This window comes from Lagenorhynchus albirostris, chromosome 1, assembly GCF_949774975.1.
Source record: "Lagenorhynchus albirostris chromosome 1, mLagAlb1.1, whole genome shotgun sequence".
Lineage (NCBI taxonomy): Eukaryota > Metazoa > Chordata > Mammalia > Artiodactyla > Delphinidae > Lagenorhynchus > Lagenorhynchus albirostris.
The window spans coordinates 21,786,861-21,806,834 of NC_083095.1; the positions used below are offsets into that span (position 1 = coordinate 21,786,861).

A 19,974-nucleotide genomic window follows, 5' to 3' on the forward strand; every position below is an offset into this window, starting at 1 on the left:
TTGAAATTCAGTCCCTTATCCATGTTTGGAAATTGTCTAAAGAAGGCTATGCCCAGGCCCTTGAGATTCTGAGCTCTAGAATTAATTCTCCCATTTTTTTTTAACAGTTTAACATTTTACTAAATCAATTCACACGAATTCCAAATTGCAAATATAACTAAGGACAACAGATTCTGTTCTGCCTTTTAAATCTTTCATTTTCAAATCCATCATTAAGACAAAAAGTAAACAAAAATTAAGTCTGCTGCACATTCATGATTTTTCTTCTTGAGAGGAAAAAAAGGAACATTATAGTAAAAAGAATGCCACTGGGTATACAATAAAGCACACGACACACGGTTACAAAATGGGCTTCCTGAGCTCTGCCCCACGTAGAAGACACTGCTCTCCCCGCTGCTCTGCGTCAAGCAGGAGTTCATTAAAATAAAACTGTAAAATCTCCTAGGTTACACTAAAGTCAGACACGGTCTGGAACACAGTGCTTAACAACAGTGATGTCAACTATCAGTGCTAACGTAAAAACATTTTAGAAGGTCAAAAACAATTAAACTGGAAACCAAAACCTTATTTTCCCTAGATGAGCAAAACTGAAAAAAATGAAAGGGTTCCTGCCTCCCACTAGGAGTGGAGGGAATCTTTTTTTTTTCTTTTTTTTCTTTTCTTTCTTTCAAATTGGAGGCGGGGGCACGGTGCGGGCTGGTTCTGCAGTTCCTCAGCCTAACTGGCGACCAGCTTGGCCATTTCCTGCACGTAGATGCCTATACTCTTGCTGTCAAAAAGCACAAAATACACCGTTTTGATGGAAGAGGACGTTGTTGACACGAAGTAACTGGAGATGGCCTTCAGGATCAGCTGAGCTGCCGTCTGCTTCGGAAAACCGTTCTGCCACTGCCGATGGATGGAAAGGCGATGGACTTCAGCTTCTTGTCATCCGCCAGGGCCAAGCAGTTCTTCACTGTTTTTTCTAGAAGTTCCTCACACTGCACCCCAGATGGGACTGTTACAGTGGATCACAAACTTGGCGGGCAGGCCACGGCCTGCGCTGACAGCAGCTCCAGCTACTTCCAAGGGCCCGTTCTTTTTCCGGAGTTCCAGAACAGCTTCCACAAACTCCTTGCCACCCTTCTTCTCCAGTGTGTTTCCTAGTTCCTCTTTAAGGTCAATGTCAGCATTGGTAGGATTGATTATGGCCTCCACCTCAAAGCCGGCTAAATTACTGATTTCACTGTGAATAAGGTTTGGCTTCTGGCCGAGGAAGAGGCTCTTGGTGGAGAGCACAGTGAAGCCATCGGCGGGTGTGCCCTCGGTCGTGCTGTCAGCGCTGGCTGCCTTGCTGACTGCTCCCTGCTTCTTGGATTTCCAGGCCCTGTTCTTGCCCCCTGCTTTCTTAGACACGGGCTTCTTCTGGGACGGAGACTTGGCCTTTTTGGCTGGGGGTGGTGTGATGATGGCTTCCAACTTCCCTTTGGATCCTTGTTTCTTCGCTAGCAACTCTGGATGGATGTTTGGTAACATTCCCCCGCTGGCGATGGTGACTCCTTTTAGCAGCTGATTCAGCTCTTCATCGTTGGCCACGACCAGCAGGATGTGCCGGGGCGTGACCCGGCCCTTCTTGTTGTCTCTTGCTGCATTGCCAGCCAGCTCCAGAATCTCCGCTGTCAGGTACTCCAGGACGGCGGCCATGTACACAGGCGCGCCCACTCCGATCCTGTACTCGGGGTGGCCTTTCTTGATGTACCGCAGCATCCGGCCCACAGGGAAGATGACTTCTGACTTGGCGGACCGGGACTTTTAGTGGACTTCTTCTCACCCCGGCTGGGCATGGCGGTGGCCCTGGAGATGGATCAGTAAACACAAGTTCTGGAGGCTGGAGAGTCCAAGATCAAGGTTCTGGTACAGTTCAGTTTCTGGTAAAAGCTCTCTTATAGAGCACACGGCCACTTGTCTTCACTTGACCTTTCCTCTGAAGAGCTTGCTGAAATGCAGATTCCTGAAATCCACTCCCAGAATTGATTCAATAAGTCCAGGTTGGGCCCCACGATGTGCCTTCTTAACCGCGTCCTCTCTTCCGAGAACCTTAACCGCATCTTGTATCTTTTGCCCCATTTTTAAGCTGTAGCACTGGCACAGCCTGGGTGGATCCTCTGCCCAGTATGTGACAGGCTGAACTTAAGGGTTGGTCACTGTGTTCTCACCTGGAACTCAGGATCTCCTCTAAGCTTGTGACTTTCGTTGAGAGAATTCAGTTTTTTGTGGTTGTAGGATTGTTGTCTCCTTTATCTTTCTGGCTCTCAGTTGGGTACCACTCTCAGCTCCTAGAGGCTGCCCTCAGATCCTTGCCCTGTGGCCTCCATCTCAGCAGTGGGGAACCTTCCTTTCACACTTTGAATCTCTCTGACTTCCTCTTCTGCTACCAGCCAGAGAAAACTCTCTCCTTTTAAAGGGCTCGTTGATTAGCTTAAGCTTGCATGGATAGTCACCCTATCTTAAGGTCAATTGATTAGTAACCTTAATTGTATCTGCAAAATCCCTTTTGCCATGTACTATGACATAATCACAATAGTAACACCAGGGTGTGGAGATTATGGGAGTCATCATAGAATTTTGCTTGCCACAATTTCTCTCTCTTATTTTATTAGAATTGCATTTGCCTGTAAGTATCAGAAAACTTGATTATAATAACTTAAACCAAAATTTTTTTTTCACATAACAATATATATAGAGATGAGTGATTATTGATCTGGTTCAGTGGCTCAATGACATCAGGATCAATGACTCTGTGATTCTCTTAGCCTTTCCTTGTGGTTATAGTAGCTCCAGCCAGCCATCATGACTGTATTCAAGGCAGGAAAGAAAGAGAACATGAGTAGGATTAGGACAGCATGAGTAATATCTGTTATCTTCATTGGGAATGCAAAACAGAACATAGATAAAAAACACTTCTCAGAGCTTTATTTCTGACCATACTTCCATTTATGTCTCATTGGCCGGAACTTAGCCAAGTGGCCACCCAGAGGTTCAGGGGAGGCTGGGAAAGCAGGAATAGGAATTATTGTGATTGACTCAACCAATAATGACCTATCCTCCAGTGCTGGATGATAAGAGGAAATGGATGTTGATGATGTAGCTAACATATCTGTTATACCTGTTCTCTGGAAGGTAGAATGTGGTATAGTGGAAAAAATGCAGAATTTAGAGTCAAGAAACTTGTAATCCTGTCCCACCTCTGTCATGGTTAGCTGTGTGACCTTAGACTAGTCAAGCAACCTCTCTGAGCCAGTTCCCTTACCTATCAAGTGAGAGAAATTTCTGCTTTACTTATCTCAGTGTTATTATAAAAATGGATTGAAATTACCCATGAGTTTCTTTGCATCCTGGAAATATATACTAATTGTGGTTTTTGGTAAGTATTTGGTATAAAAATAAGAATGTATTTCATGGATTCTAAGAAATATATGTATGTATATATACAATTTTTAATATTTTATAATCTCTGAAATTAGATGCAGTTTACAATCTATGACAGCTTCAAAGAAATATAATAACAATATTTTGTTAAGCTTCTTGGAAAGTTTTAGGGTTATGCTTAGGAAATATGGCCATTGGAACCCACACACTCCTATAGACTCCTAGGAAACTGACAGTCTCATGATAGAACATCTAAAATATAGATGAAAGGAAATTATCCACACCAACTTCCTACTTTCATACAGGGAGATATTAGTATCTCTATTCCAGATGTAAAACTGAAGTAAGCTGAGATGAGTTTACAAGATGGAGTAAGCCATCTTCTAAGAGTTCAAGGTGCTAGAAAGTATTCCACAAACTTTAAAGCTTGACCTCCTACCAGGGTTATTCACTGAATGTGACATACTGTTCAGCTACCTAGGGATGTCATTACGGGTCACTGCCTCAGGAATGCACCGAGATCAGAGGCAACCTGTTTTGCAAGTCAAGTGTGACATAGATCCTTGACTCTGAATGTGGAGCCATGAAGTTGTTGGATAGCACAGCCATCAAGATTGTTTATTTTGAAGAAAAATCACATGATAGAATAATTATCTATCTAACATGAACTCTGTTCTTTCACAAAGGAAAAGAATTTTAAAGAAGAAGGAAAAGAAGCAGTGTTCCAAGTCCTTAATCTGATTTAGGTCTTTGTCACAGGGTAATCAGGCCTTCCAGGCTTCTGCTTATTCTGAGAATTTATGAAGCAAGCAACATTGTTACTTTAACTTCCTGACTAAACTTTTGTGATTTCTTCTTCTTTTTTTTTTTAAAGATGTTGGGGGTAGGAGTTTATTAATTAATTAATTTTTGCTGTGTTGCGTCTTCGTTTCTGTGCGAGGGATTTCTGTAGTTGTGGCAAGCGGGGGCCGCTCTTCATCGCTGTGCGCGGGCCTCTCACTATGGTGGCCTCTCTTGTTGCGGAGCACAGGCTCCAGATGCGCAGGCTCAGTAGTTGTGGCTCACGGGCCTAGTTGCTCTGCGCCATGTGGGATCCTCCCAGACCAGGGCTCGAACCCGTGTCCCTTGCATTAGCAGGCAGATTCTCAACCACTGCGCCACCAGGGAAGCCCTAACTTTTGTGATTTCTGTAGCCCACTGTGACAGAGGCTGCAGAGTGTAAAACCATGCTTGGTATTATTTTGTATGACTGTACTGAGCACAATTCTGAGTGCTTAGTAGATGCTCAGTGTAAGTTTGTTGAATGTCTTATTTTAGAAGAAAGTTCTAAAGAAATACAAAGAATTCACACAGTCTTATTTTTTCCCATTCTTCCTTTCTTCTCAGTTTTCCTTTTGACCTTTAGTTGCTTTTCCTTGACCAGGAAAAATTTGAGGCTTTACTTTGGAGTTTGGAATTGACACCGGGATCTAGATTAAGATGTATTTGCATAAACCCTTGATAGCAGGCTGGATAGCATTTGTCAGTAACCTCAAAACCCAACAAGTGGATGCGGAGATTTTTAAAGTAACTGTCTAGTTGAATACATATGACAAAGAGATATAGAAGGAAGATCACTAAATTCTCAGATTTAAATAACCTCTAACCAAGCAAGAATTATTTTATGATATTTTATAGCATAGCTAACCTAACAAAATAGAACATTGTCCCAGCTCTGAAAGGATGGATTTAATCCATATGGCTATATGAAACCCTCCTTTCCTTCTCATATGATTTATAAATGTTCTGTAAAACTTCTTATTAATATTTCCAGGACATCAGTATAAAATCACCCTAGTATAGATGATCTGCACTAGTGTCTTTTTCTTTTTTTAAAAATGAGCACAAGTCAGTAAGGAATGTTTCAGGGGAGGACTTTCAGTTCTTGCTATAACTGGTTAACAAACTGGTCCTTCTGCAGTAAACAACCACAAAACCAGGCAAAATGTATCAGGTAACTGTTTTCAGGTATTGGTCAACAGAAAGCACAGTATTTCCATCCTGAGTGAAGGAAAACTCATGAGGTGAGTCTGATGCTCACCTTGGCTGTCTTCCAGGGGAGGGTTTCCTGATTGCAGCGGAGTATGCTAGAGTCTCAGCTGAGCACAGCACTCCTGCTGAACTAAGGAAACACAGATCTGAGTTTGGGGCAATTGAAGCAGCTAGAATCCACAGGGCAGTGCACTAGAGAGGAGAGGGTTGCATAGGGCTGGGGGGGAAGAGGACTCCCTGGGTACACTCTCTGGGTGTACCCAGGGAGTCCTTGGCCAGGCTAGAGTGCCTATGAACAGGTCGAAACTATATGAGATTTACCAAAAATGGCGGCTCCAGGGTTGAGAATTGGACAGAGATACTAAAGGTCAAGCAGCTGATACTGAGGGACACTGGTGGTCCAGCCCAGAAACAGTGGAAAAACCTTTTAACACCTTAATAATATCCCAAGCATCCAGAAGAGACACAGAAAATCTGTGTCTTAGGGGCAAAAGTCTATGCTTTCAAGCAGGGTTGGTAAATTTCTTTTTTTTTTTTTAATATAAAGGGCTAGATGGTAATTATTTTAAGCCCTGTGAACCATTCAATATTTCTCATACCTACTCAACTCTGCTATTGTAGATCAAAAGCATCCAAAGACAACATGTAAATGAATGGGCATGGTTTTGTTCCAGTGTCACTTTTTTTTTTTTAACAAAAAAAGGCAGGGCTTCCCTGGTGGCGCAGTGGTTGAGAGTCAGCCTGCCGAGGCAGGGGACGCGGGTTCGTGCCTCGGTCCAGGAAGATCCCACATGCCGCGGAGCGGCTGGGCCTGTGAGCCATGGCCGCTGAGTCTGCACGTCCGGAGCCTGTGCTCCGCAACGGGAGAGGCCACAACAGTGAGAGGCCCGCGTACCGCAAACAAACAAAAAAAAAGGCAGAGGGCCAGACTTAGTTCATTGCTATAGTTTGCCAACACTTGCCCTAGAGTAAGGCCTACTTTAAATCTACCCTAACAAAGCTTAGAGCCAAGTGCTGTCAAGAAAAATTGCAAGGGAAATTGAGTTTGGAAGTTGAGTCCTGCGGTAGTTAGAGGAGGTTGGGGAACATCTTTGACTTTGCAAAGATTCATCCAACAAAGTGGAAGACCAAGTTTATGCAAGCCTATGCAAGATCAAGGTGGGCAGACAGTTTGACTTCTGGCAAAAATCAACTCTGCAGAGGAAGATCAAATCTAGAATGTCTTCATGTATCCTAAACAATTGTTAGGTATGCAAAGAAACAGGAAAATATTACCCATAGTAAAAAAAAAAAAAAAAAAAAAAAAGTCAATAGAAACTAATCCCCAAATGGTCCAGATGTTGGATTTGGCAGACAAAGCTTTTAAAGAAACTATTATAAATATGTTCAAAGAACTAAAGGAAAATATTGTCAGAATGAGTGAATATAAAGGCATCTCAGCAGAGAAATAGAAACTATAAAAGAATTTAATTTAGTTTGGACTAACCACATTTTAATAGTTACCTGTGTCTAGTGGCTGCTGTTGGAATTGAATAGCACAGTGTTAGATCGAAGAGAAAGGGGAATGGACAAGTTGCCCTGTATCCAGGTTGTTTCCCAAGCTATCTTATACATAGTGTTTATTTATTTTTTATTTTTTTAAAAAATGTATTTATTTATTTTTGGCTGCGTTGGGTCTTTGTTGCTGCGCGCGGGCTTTCTCTAGTTGTGGCGAGTGGGGGCTACTCTTTGTTGCGTTGTGCGGGCTTCTCATTGCCGTGGCTTCTCCTGTTGCTGAGCACGGGCTCTAGGCGTGTGGGCTTCAGTAGTTGTGGCACACGGGCTCAGTAGTTGTGGCTTACGGGCTCTAGAGTGCCAACTCAGTAGTTGCGGCGCATGGACTTAGTTGCTCCGCTGCATGTGGGATCTTCCTGGACCAGGGCCCAAACCTGTGTCCCTTGCATTGGCAAGCGGATGCTTAACCACTGCACCACCAGGAAAGTCCTACATGGTGTTTAAATTAACCTTTCTAAAACATTTGCCAGCTCAGAAGACCTGAAGAAGCTACCTACTATGTGGTAAAACAAGTTAATTTGTCCATTCTTTCATTCATTCATTCAGCTATTTACTCAATAAACATTTACTAAATGCCAGACCCTAGTCAAAGAGTTGGAGATATCCACAAGAACAAAATCCAGTCCCTTTCCTCAGGGAGCTCACAGGCTAATTGACATGATAGCCATATTAGCAAACAGGTTCATTATCATTTGATAAATGAGAGTAGGTAAGATACTACCAGCATACAGAGGACATGGTGGATAAGGAACAAGTGGGATTAGTGGGAGTCAAGGAAGGGTACCGTGTATCAGAGTTCTTCATTGCAAACAACAAAAACTGACTCTGGCTAACACAGGAAGAAAGGAGCCACTGAGGGCTTTTTAAGCAGAGCTGTGGCATGGGCATCTTCAGGTTTTAAGCAGACCACGCTGGCATAATAGTTTGGATAATAGGTTAGAGGGGATAATGCTGAAGGCAGGGAGAGAGGTAATAGACTAGTAATTGTCTGAATGAGAGACATTGAGGGGCTGAACCAAGGCAATGGCTGTGGGAACGGAAAGGGTAGTTTCAGGAGTTCAAACTCATTCTAAAATTGAGAACTGTCACTGTCCCAACCCCTCCTTTTCCAGTGCACTCAACTCACTCCCACCCTCTTCAGATAAACAGCGTAACTCACTGTGAACTAGACATGCCATTTCTGCTCCTTCTTCCTCGAATGCCTTTGCCCCTCTGCTCATTTTCTCAGAGCTCTCCCTTCCCATTTAAGATGCAGCTCATGACCACCTACTGCTCAAGCCTTCCGTAGTCTCTTAACACCCTAACTCTCTATAAGGTTGCTGTCATTGTTTTGATGGCTAATTTGTCACAATAGGTTAAAGAGCCTATTGTGTTATTATATCACTGTCATACCTCCCTGCATTCTACTGTAAGCTACTAGAGGCTAGTGATGCTGTCTCAGTCAGGTCCTAGAATGGGTCCAGCACAGAGTACCCAGTACACGTTCCTGATGATGCTGGCCCCTGGCTCTGTGCGACACATTAGGGTCCTGTTGTGGCTGATAGCTTCCATCACCAAATTCCTGCTCGGTACAGTCTGAGGAATGTTTATCTCCCATAAGCACATCTCTTGGGTCACTGTCTGCTCGTAGACTTTCACCAACTTCCCATTTCCCACTGAACTCTTCTCCTCAGCTGTTAAGGTCCATCAGTCCATTCTCCCCACATTTCCCCAGTAGATACCTCAGCAGTCATCAGACTGACCTCTTTACTGGTCCCAAAACAAGTCCCATGAAGGTCTGATTCTTAATTGTCACTTAGACTAACCCCTGTCCCAAGGATGTCCTTACTCTTCCCTTCCAGTGTTTCAGAACCAAGGATGTCCTTCAAATCCAAAAACCTGCTTAGTCCCTTATGGTTCCAGCCCTTGCAGATCTATGACCATACTGTCATGGCATTTCTGGTGTGTCTTCCAGCAAGCAGTTGTTCCCAGATGTTGTGTTTGCTGTCCTGAGCATCTTCATCTCCACAGCTAGATTGCAAGCTGCTTGATCGCTCAGTATCCCAAGGGTGCCAGATACGTTTCTGGACACCTAGGGCTCCTGAATGCATATTAGAAGATTGGCATAAGGCAGAACTATTTCTCGGACTCCCATCTTATCAGTCAACTGCATTCTCCACCCGCCACCCCCACCCCCGCCCCATTTTAGCGTGTAAGGGAAGCCGAGGAAGAAGCTTCTCTCTGGAATGGCAGCCCAGAGACTTTAGTGAGATTTTTAGTGTCTCTTGGTCAGCACTGCTACTGATAGTGAGTCACTGCTCGCTTGTGGTGATTCTAAGCCTCACTTTATGATTCATGTTCTAAAAACGGGGTGAGGTTTTTACAGAGAAACCAATTCCGTTGTGAACGTAGCCTCACAATGATCAGGTTCCTCTGAGGGCTTCCAGCTGCTCGCCCAGCACTCCTCAGGGTCAGGCATCTCAGGGTTCACTGGATATAGCTGTTTCATGGCAAATACCTAGAATCCATTTCACAGGGTTATGATAGGCGGTTCCCCGTGATAAATTTGTTCCCCCAGCCTTTCTTGAGACTTTTCATGGTCTGTAACCAGCCATGTCTGGATCTGGGATGGGCAAGTTGAGGAAGGGTAGATAAATCTTGGGGGCTCTTCTTTTGTTCATACGTCTGAGTAGTGGTCTTGGTTCCTCAGCCAGAAAGCGCTTGCATCTATAAAGAGGAAGTTGAGTGCGTGACTCCGTTTAGCATCTGGGAGAACTGCTCGAAAAAGCACTGAAAAGGGAAATCACTAAAATCAGAATGTGTAAGTGACAGAAACGGGGTGGTTTTGTGAAATTTGTGTTCTGGTCCCAAGACTTCGACTGGCAAACAGTGTACCTTTGTGTGAGGCATTTACCTACGGTAGCGATGACCACAGTTGACATTTATAAAGAGCTTGGATTGGGGCCTGGCATCCAGTAAGCCCTCTGTAAGCTCACCTGCTATGATCATCGTCATTGTTACATAGGGTTTTTCAGTCCCAGTACTAAGCACTTGGTGTATGTTATCTTATTTAATCCTTAAAATTATGACATGAGTTTTGCTGCAGAGGGGTGAGCTGAGGCTTAAAGACCGTACAGTACTCAAATCCAGACAGTGGAACTCCTGAGCCCATTTCAATCTCTGTTGTTACTATGCCTGATTTCCTTAGGCCTCAGTTTTTTTGGGTTTTTTTTTTTCCATCTGTAAAACTTGAGAGCTGGACTACTGGCCTTTAAAATCTTGGAGCTCTAAAATTTCTAGATATTTTCTCCATTATTTTCACCCTTTTCCTTCTCTCCTTCCCCTTCCCCTCATCCACCCACACTCATCCGTGAATTTCGCTGGATTCATCATCATGGGATGGGCAGGATGTTTTCCCCATTGAGCTATGATGCTGCAAATGTCAGCACGTGGACTTGTAGTATTGTGGCTTTGTGGTGGTTGTTGGAACTGGTTTGCATGCTGCTGTTGTTGGGAGAGGGGGAATCTGACTCTTCAATTTTACTGTCTTTTCTTGGCCTGCAGCCATTGCCACATTGATGCTAACATTTGACGGGCTTGAGAAAGGCTTAATGGGAGAAGCCCACTGGAATCAGCTCTTTGGGTCCGTGGGCCCTGCCTGGTTCTCTGGTGAGATCTGGTTTGGAGCACTCACTCTCCAGGCTTTTAGCACATGTCTGGTCCTGTGATTGGTAAGGATCTTAGGAGAGGAACTTGGAAGAGAGGTTTCTGGACTTTCCATTCTGCGCACAGCTTGGATTCCCTGGCAGATTTCCAGTGAGCAGTTTCACTGATCATTTCATTATGGTTCCATTGTCATTAATGTCTGTAAAGTACTTTAGTTGGTGGTAGTCTATATATATTCTCTAGTATTTTTCTTTGTGGCTATGACCCAAAGATTAGAGTGTTTCGGCATCAGAAGACCTGGGCTCAAGTGTTGCATCTATTACTTCCTAGCTTGGTGCAGGTGTGTACCTGCTTGTTATGACCTCTACTTGATCATTTTTTTGGTGGTCTCTTACTATGGAATAAAAAGAGTCCATTTGTCACTATCCTAGGATGTGTGAATTCTTCCACTTAGAAACTTGGGAGAAACATCTTAGAATCTTAGGGCACCAAACAAAGGCTTTGAAACAGCAAAAGTGTTGGATAAGTCACTTAACTCCTCTCAGCCCAGATTTCTTCCTCTGAAAGAATTATAATAATTCTTACCCAACTACAATGGCTATTCAGTCAAAGTATGGTATGAAAATAGGTTTCTGAAAATTATAGATTCTGTGGGAAACATTACTTGTTTTTAGGAAGTATCATGCAACAAAACTAATTGTTTTAATTACCAAAACAAAAGCTATTAAATGTTTCTATTCTCTTTATCGTTAGCATAGATTATTTACTGCAGATAATAACCGTAGTAAAATTTCAATGTTTTCTTTTTATTGCGCACCAGCTAGAAGGCTATAAGTTAAATTATTCTAGACTAAAGTGAATATTGTGAGTATTCAGTTAATAAGAACTGATGCTGTTCAAGGTGGATAGTAGCTCTTATGTGGAAACATTAATTCAGATTTTGCTAATTCATTATAAGATCAAGAGTTAGGTTCCAGTTGTAAAAAGACATTAATTGTACAAGCAATATTATGAGTCTATTAAGTATCCTTACATGGAACATAATTGCAGTGTGAGTAAAGGCTAGATTTTTACATACTAATTCAAACTGTCCTAGAGTGAAAATGTGTTTCTTTAACTCACATTTTCCACTAAAGTAAATATGCCCTACCCCCTTACTCCAAATGAATAAGATGACTCCTTTTCTGTTTTTCTTGATTGGTAAATCATGCTTGGAGATACCATCTGGAGATGGTTGGGTTTCTGCCAAAGATTTAAATCAGGCTTGCAAAGAGCTACCTGCCTAAGGCAACAAACCACACTGATTTAATAGGAAAGAACATGCTTTTATTTTGCCATCTGGTAAAGGAAAGTGAAAGCACTTTGAAAAATTTTAATATTTGTTCTACAATGATGGCCTTATAGATAAAAGTATTTCCAAAATATAGTAACTGGGAAAATTGGAGAATCTGATTGCTAAAATCTGCATGATTATTTATGTCTGATTTGAAGGCACATACAGAGATCTTGATGCTAAAAGCAGATATTTCTGTAAGAGAAGTGAAGGCAAGACAGGGATAGAGAAAGGTAAATAGGTTGGAAACGACCCAGACCTCCTTGTGGGCAGTGTTGAAAGCTCAAGACCTGAGTGGATTGGTTATAATGTGATGGTTATCCCTTTTACTTTTTATTTTTTAAACAGATTTCCACTTGGCAGATTAACCAAAGGCAAGAGAGGCTAATCTGTCTACGTTCTGAGTGCCACTCTCCGCGAGACCCCCATAACAGACCCCAGGCCCAAGTCCACTGTGCTACCAGACCCCCACCCCACCCCACCCCAGCCATTGCTCTGGGGTCTGCCTGAGGCCAGCAGTGTGAAGATGACCAGCACCTTCCTAGCATGACGACCTTGGACCATGTGATCGCTACCCACCAGTCGGAGTGGGTCTCTTTCAATGAGGAGCCACTCTTTCCTGTCCCTTCTGAGGGTAAGGAGAACTTCCATCGCCTAAGTGAAAAGATTAACAAAGAACCACACCTGCTTGTTATGGCTTCTATTTCATCATTCTTTTGGGGGGGATCTTGATACGGAAAACAGAGCCAGTTTGTCACTTTCTTCAGGTCCAGATTCTTCCACTTAGAAGCCTGGAGGAAACATCTTAGAACCTAGGTCCCCAAACAAGGACCAGGAAACACCAAAAGTATTGGCTGCTTTCTTCCAATGAACATTAACTTCCTATTTCCAAAGTACTTTATGCTCAGTCTTTGCGGTTATTATTCCCAACAGCAATTCGGATGGTCTCAATTTTTAAAGCATAATTGTCAAGAGTGACAGGAGCTGGAGCCAGATCCCTTGGGCTCAAATCCTGGCTGCATTATGGATGAGTGATGTGTCCTTGGGTGGATAATTGATTTAACCTCCCTGGGTGGTGGTTCATCTGTGCAGTACGGGTAATCACAGTACCTACCTCAGGGTGGTTGTGAGGATTAAATGAATTAACATGTAAAGTACTTACAGCAGTGACTGGCACATGGAAAGGGCTCATAATTGTCACCCGTGATCATGATGAAGGTGGCTAGATTGACTTCTGGGGAACTGTGCTCAGGGATGAAGGTCAAGGTAGGATGCGGGAGCTATTTACAGAACCACATCAGCTGCTTCTGTTCCACGACCGCTGCTACTGCCACCTGAAATCGTCCCAGCTTCATTTACAGCACCTGGAAAGTGTGAGTTTACAGGTGTGCTGTCCAATACAGTAGCCATGTGGCTATCGAGTCTTTGAAATGTGGCTCGTCTGAATTGAGATGCGCTATAAATGTGAAATACCCACACTGAATTTCGAGGACCTAGTAAAAGTTAAATGTTTTATTAACAGTTTTTTGTCAATTACATGTTGATATTACACATTTTCAACATGCTGAGATGAAATACATATTATTAAAAGTAGTTTTGCCTGTTTCTTTTTAGTTTTAAAATGTAGCTACTAGAAAATTTAAAATTCATATATGGCCCACCTTTTACTTTTTTAGGACAGCGCTTATCTAAATAATTACATTCAGGTAGACCTGTTTGTTTGGCTAGTGATGGGAGAAAGGAGTTTCGCATCAGTACTTTTATTTTTTAAACATTTTCATACAGTAAAATTGACCATTTTTGGTCTACAGTTGATGAATTTTAACACACGTATAGATTTGTGTAATCACCACCACAATTGGGATCTAGTTCTGTTATTTAAAAACAAATTTTTGAAGGCTATTAAATGTTCCAGGACCAATGCAGTGATACAAAAGCTAGAGGAAGGGCCTCTGTGCCATATTTAGCTGGTCATTAGTGCAGGGTTTGCACATGGTGGCCCGCAGATGTGTGTTATTTGGACTGCGCAGAGTTTGAATTTGAATGTTTTTAGTCCAGACGGAAGCTCTCCTGTTGAGCCACAGTCTCCACCATTCCCCATTGCCTTTCGCTTTTCTAATTCGACCTAGTTCTATCTGTTGCTCGGCCTCTGTAGGAATTTTGTTTGTGACCCCTAAGCACTGGAGTAGATGGTAGGATAAGAATAGTGAACAAGACTCCCAGTCTCAGCCTGCATGGAGACTGCTATGGACATCCTAGGGTATAGTTTTTATACATTTTAAGGTAAACACTCTTTAAGCATAGAGGCAGGTGGGCATGGCTGTTTTTCTGCCCTCACACCCTGTAATGGTGAGTCCTTTGGTCACTGCTTGCCTGTCCTTTGTTTTTCCTCCACGAGACAATTCTGAAGAGTGGCCTTCCTCGCATGATGTGATGGTAGTTTCTGGTATCTGTTTCAGGGGGCACTGAAGAGCACCTCCCAGGACCATCGTCTTCCTCAGACCAGTCTGAGATCTCTTCTGGGGAGAACTGTGTGGTGGATGGAGGCTCTCAGGACCTTTCCCCCTCAGAGCACGATGACTCTTCTGAAAAGATGGGCCTCATCTCTGAAGCGGCCTCCCCTCCCCTGAGCCCTGAGCAGCCTCCACCTGACCTGGCTTCAGCCATCAGCAGCTGGGTTCAGTTTGAAGATGACACACCCTGGGCCAGCACATTACCACCTCATAAAGAAGCAGGTGGGACAGGTAGGACAGGTGGGGGGCTGTGCTCACCAGGGACGCTTTTTCGTGAGAGGTCTGCAGGGCTGCCAGCATTCTGTTTTGTCTGCTCCAGAGCCCTGAAGCACTGGAGGGAGCAGACAGAGATCTCATCTGGCTTAATTCTATGACACGTTTTTATTAACATAAGCATGTGGAAGGATTTATGTGTTCTGGGCCATTTCCAGCCTTTTAACCTTGCCCTGGCTGTTAATTTCTCTTTGGAAGTATGCATATTTATTCATCTATTATGGACTAGAATTCTATTTACTTAGCACCTAAATTGTAAGCTCCTGTGAGTAAAATGAATGTCTCTCAAAGTGTGGACCACCAGCCATCTTTAATAGAGTCACCAGTTATACATAGATGTTCTTGTGTCCCAGACCTTTAGAATCCAAATCTTCAGGGGTGGGAACTGTCATTAATGGTCAGTCTCTTACTTTGTGGCATTTAAATGGCCAGAAGCTGCACTGGGAAGCTGAGTGAAGCCAAGGGAATGATTAGTTCCTAGCCTGGTGACCTGGCTACTTATTTTATTGTGCACTGAAGCATACCAAGGGTGATTGGGATAACCTTTGGGACTGTATTAGTTTTCTATTTGCTGCTGTAACAAATTACTACAAACTTAGTGGCTTAACCAACACAACTTTATTATCTTACAATTCTGTAGTTCAGAAGTCCGGCATGGGTGTCACTGAGCTAAAATCAAGGTGTTGGTGGGTCTGCATTCCTTTCAGGAGGCTCTAGGGGAGAATCCGTGTCCTTGCCCTTTCTAGCTTCTAGAGGCTGCCCACATTTCTTGGCATGTGGCCTCTTCCTCAGTCTCCAAAGCCAGCAATGTTGCATCTCTCTGTGCCTTTCTTCTATAGTCAAATCTTCCCCTGCCTGACTTCTGCTTTCTTCTTCTGTTTTTTTTTTTTTTTTAAATCTGTATTGGAGTATAACTGCTTCACAAGACTGCACTAGCCTCTATCGCACAACAAAGTGAATCAGCCACATGCACACACATACATCCCCATATCCCCTCCCTCTTGAGCCTCCCTCCCACCCGCCCTATCCCATCCCTCTAGGTCGTCGCAAAGCACGGAGCTGATCTCCCTGTGCTATGCTGCTGCTTGCCACTAGCTATCTGTTTTACATTTGGTAGAGTATATATGTCCATGCTACTCTCACTTCACCCCAGCTTCCCCCTCCCCCACTGTGTCCTCAAGTTCATTCTCTATGTCTACATCTTTATTCCTGCCCTGCCTGCCACTAGGTTCATCAGTACCATTTTTTTTTATTCCATATATATGCGTTAGCATACGGTATTTGTTTTTCTCTTTCTGACTGACTTCACTCTGTATGACAGACTCTAGGTCCATCTACCTCACTACAAATAACTCAATTTCATTTCGTTTTATGGCTGAGTAATATTCCATTGTATATACAGGCCACATCTTTACCCATTCATCTGTTGATGGACATTTAGGTTGGTTCCATGACCTGGCTATTGTAAAAAGTGCTGCAGTGAACATTCTGGTACATGTCTCTTTTTGAATTATGGTTTTCTTAGAGTATATGCCCAGTAGTGGGATTGCTGGGTCATATGGTAGTTCTATTTTTAGTTTTTTAATGAACCTCCATACTGTTCTCCATAGTGGTTGTATCAATTTACATTCCCACCAGCAGTGCAAGAGGGTTCCCTTTTCTCCATACCCTCTCCAGCATTTATTGTTTGTAGATTTTTTGATAATGGCCATTCTGACTGCTGACTGGTGTGAGGTGATACCTCACTGTAGTTTTGATTTGCATTTCTCTGATAATTAGTGATGTTGAGCATCTTTTCACGTGCCTCTTGACCATCTGTATGTCTTCTTTGGTGAAATGTCTATTTCCTCTTCTGTTTTTAAGGACCCTTGTGATTACACTGGGCCCACAAGGATAATCCAGGATAATTTCCCCATCTCAGGGTTTTTAACTGAATCACATCTGCAAAGTCTCTTTTGCCATGTAAAAGGACATATTCACAGGTTCTGGGGATTAGGATGTGGACATCTTTGTAGGGGAGCATTATTTTGTCTACCACAGAGACCTCTTAACAAAGCCAGGTTGATGTTTTTCTGTTGGTGGGTTAAATGTTTTGCTAGCTTTGATGTTTAAAAACAATTCCTTTGCTTTTCAAACGTGTTTTCAACATCAATAAAAGTAATTTTAAGAAAATATAAGGCATAATTCTACTGTATAACAAACATTTCCATTTTTACATAACAATTTGCACATTGATACACTTTTTCACATTTAAGCATCAGATTTCTCAGTGAATTGTTGGTGAGAAAGCCATGACGCTCAAAGCAGCATGGATGAAATGACAGGTCCAGACAGGCTTCCCAGTCTGGCTGGAGGGAGGACGTAACCTTTACTGAACACCTAATACAGTAAGACAGTGGGCTGGCTAATTAAGCATTTGTGCATTTGAGGGAAAGTTACTGAACACAGGGCAATGAATCAGTACAGAAGTATGCTTGTTTTCAGTAAGTTACATTCATTAAATATTTATTCTCTCAGACACTGTGCTCAGTGCTTTACGTCATCTCATGAACTCTCTACAACGATCATATGAGGAAGGTATATTTAATATTATATTCATATTACACATGAGAAGACTGAGAAAGATAGTGGTTTGGGAATTTGCCCACAGTTGTATGCTAGGAAATGGCAGGAGAGAGCTTTACTACCAGGCAGACTGGCCCCAGGATCTTTGAACAGCCTAGGGATGCTGTGTGTGCCTTAATCTTCCCGTTATTGCTATAGTTTCCTCTGCTTCCTCATTCCCCGGAGGCAGGGGAGGCCAGGGATGGGTTGCCCTTAAATGGCCCTGCTTTCAGATCACTGATTATATTCAAGGCATTCAGATTCTTTTACTTATTGTTCATACCTTACCTTTAGTTTCAAAGATCTCCTAATTGCTTAGAACTGTTTATATGACAGATGGATCAATTTGCTTTAATTCTTCACCACTTATTTTTGCAAAACTAACTTTGGAGTTAGTCATAATTATGTTGCCCCCATCTGACTGAGGATTTTAGCTTGTTATTGATAATGGTTTTGAACTTTAATGGTTTTAACCTTTAAATCATTAAAACCTTATCCTTTAAGGCAGTAGTTTTCAAAGTGTGGTCTATAGATCTCTGGAGTTTCCCAAGACCCTCTCAAGGGGTGTGTGGGACCAAAAGTATTTTCATAATAATTCTAAGATTTTTTTGGTCTTTTTTTACTATATTGGCATTTGCATTAATGGTGTAAAAGTAATGGCAAGTAAAACTTATGGCCACTGTGTACACATAGTAAAAAAAAAAGTCAATTTCACATAATATCCTTCATGAAGTAGTAAAGATTATTAATTTTATTAAATCTGGATTCTTTTTTTTTTAATAAATTTATTTATTTTATTTATTTCTTTTTGGCTGCGTTGGGTCTTTGTTGCTGCATGCAGACTTTCTCTAGTTGCGGCGAGCCGAGGCTACTCTTCATTGTGGTGCGCGGGCTTCTCATTGCGGTGGCTTCTCTTGTTGCAGAGCATGCGGGGCTTCGGTAGTTGTGGCTCGCAGGCTCTAGAGAGCAGGCTCAGTAGTTGTGGTGCACGGGCTTAGTTGCTGCGCAGCACGTGGGATCTTCCGGACCAGGGCTCAAACCCGTGTCCCCTGAATTGGCAGGTGGATTCTTAACCACTGTGCCACCAGGGAAGCCCTAAATCTGGATTCTTAAGTACATCTTTTTAATATTTTGTGTGACAAATTGGGAAATATGCATAAAACACTTGTGTTCCATACCAAGATATAATGGTTGTCTTGAAGAAAAATGGCTGTCTTGAAAAAAACTGGGTTTGAAAAATATTTTAATTTAAAAATTAAATTTAAAAATCAAAATTACTTAAAAATTATTTGAGAAAGTCAAAACAATGCAAAAAAAAACCCTTGATGAACAAAATATCAGCATTTTAAAGACAAAATTCAACCAATACCTTCATGACTGCCACCCTGCACCCTAATCCTAGCCCTGGTTCCAGTAAAACTCTATGTACAAAAATAGGTAGCTAGCCTGTGGGCCACAGTTTGCTGATTTTATATTTTTTAAATATTGTATTTAAAATGTTATTTGATTACTAAGTTTTTTGGTACCCTTTTAAATTTTGCGCCCAAGGTGAGTGCCTCACTTGCCTCGCCCTAGTGCCAGCCTTGCACTGCACTAAGGATATGGGATTCATTGATATCACTAGAGAACAAATCAAGAAATGACAACTTCCAAATGTGTGAAAGCATAATTGTGACCTGAAAACTGCCCAAACGTTCATTACTAGTTCCATCTGTTTCCACGTATGAACATTTAACTCAGCTCTGTGGAGATGGAGCCCTCTGCTGCAGGAAGAGCCTGTTGGCTGGTTTCCCAGCAGACGTGAGGCCCAACGTGTAGGGTCAGCCCCACCTCAGCAAGTGTTTCTAACCCAGGGACCCAAGAATCATAGAGGACTCTGCAGAGCATCAGGGTGGTAAAGAAAATGGTAATAAATCCAAGGCTTCTATCTCAACTCTCCTGCTGATACCCAACTGCCCATCAAGGAACCCCCCCCAAATAAAGGACCGCCGGGTACATCCCTCTTACCCAAACTAGCCTCACCAACTCGGCCAGCTCCCTCATGGATTTCCTCACACAGACTGTGTTTAACAATAAGGAAGAGTGAGTGGTTGGTAGAGCTAAGGCCAGGTGGTAAGCAGGAGAAACTAGGCTTCAGGTCACTCAACACAGAAAATGCAGGCAGTTCCATCCTGGAGGCTGTTGAGCAGCTCAGATTTTAAAAATTTGAATCCAAAAGATTTGGATACCTGTGCTGTGTCAATGATATCACATACGTTAACTGCAGGCATTACACCAAACTAGCGCAGTGTGGGCAGCAAGTATCTTCATGGTGATAGAGACAGCCTGAGGCTTCTTGCAGTCACCGCTCCCTGCTCTATTCTTTGGATAATGCTAAGTTTTCCTGGTGTGGCAGGCCGAATAATGGCCCCCAAAGACATCAGGTCCTATGGCCCCCGGAACCTGTAAACATTATCTTATTTGTAGAAAGGATCTTTGCGGATTGATTATGTTAAGGATTTTGAGATAGGGAGATAATCCTGGATTATCTGGGTGTGTCCTAAATACAATCACATATGTAAGAGGGAGATAGAGGGAGAATTTGCCCACACAGAGAAGGCAATGAGAAGACAG

General features: G+C 42.7%; 1 protein-coding gene and 1 pseudogene across 3 annotated transcripts in view; one reads left to right on the forward strand and one right to left on the reverse strand.

Annotated features, from left to right (window-relative positions):
- STON2 (stonin 2) overlaps window positions 1–19,974 on the forward strand; it is a 148,625-nt gene that overhangs the window by 21,994 nt on the left and 106,657 nt on the right. For 2 of the 3 annotated variants that reach the window (XM_060125458.1, XM_060125546.1), the window contains exons 2-3: window positions 12,320–12,605; window positions 14,431–14,706. In XM_060125458.1, the coding sequence (XP_059981441.1) occupies window positions 12,518–12,605; window positions 14,431–14,706 (364 nt within the window). In that variant the 5' untranslated portion in view covers window positions 12,320–12,517. Of the gene's footprint in view, window positions 1–12,319; window positions 12,606–14,430; window positions 14,716–19,974 lie in introns of all 3 variants that reach the window. The other variant, XM_060125625.1, reaches the window with a different exon arrangement.
- LOC132529523 (core histone macro-H2A.1-like) lies at window positions 344–1,823 on the reverse strand (annotated as a pseudogene).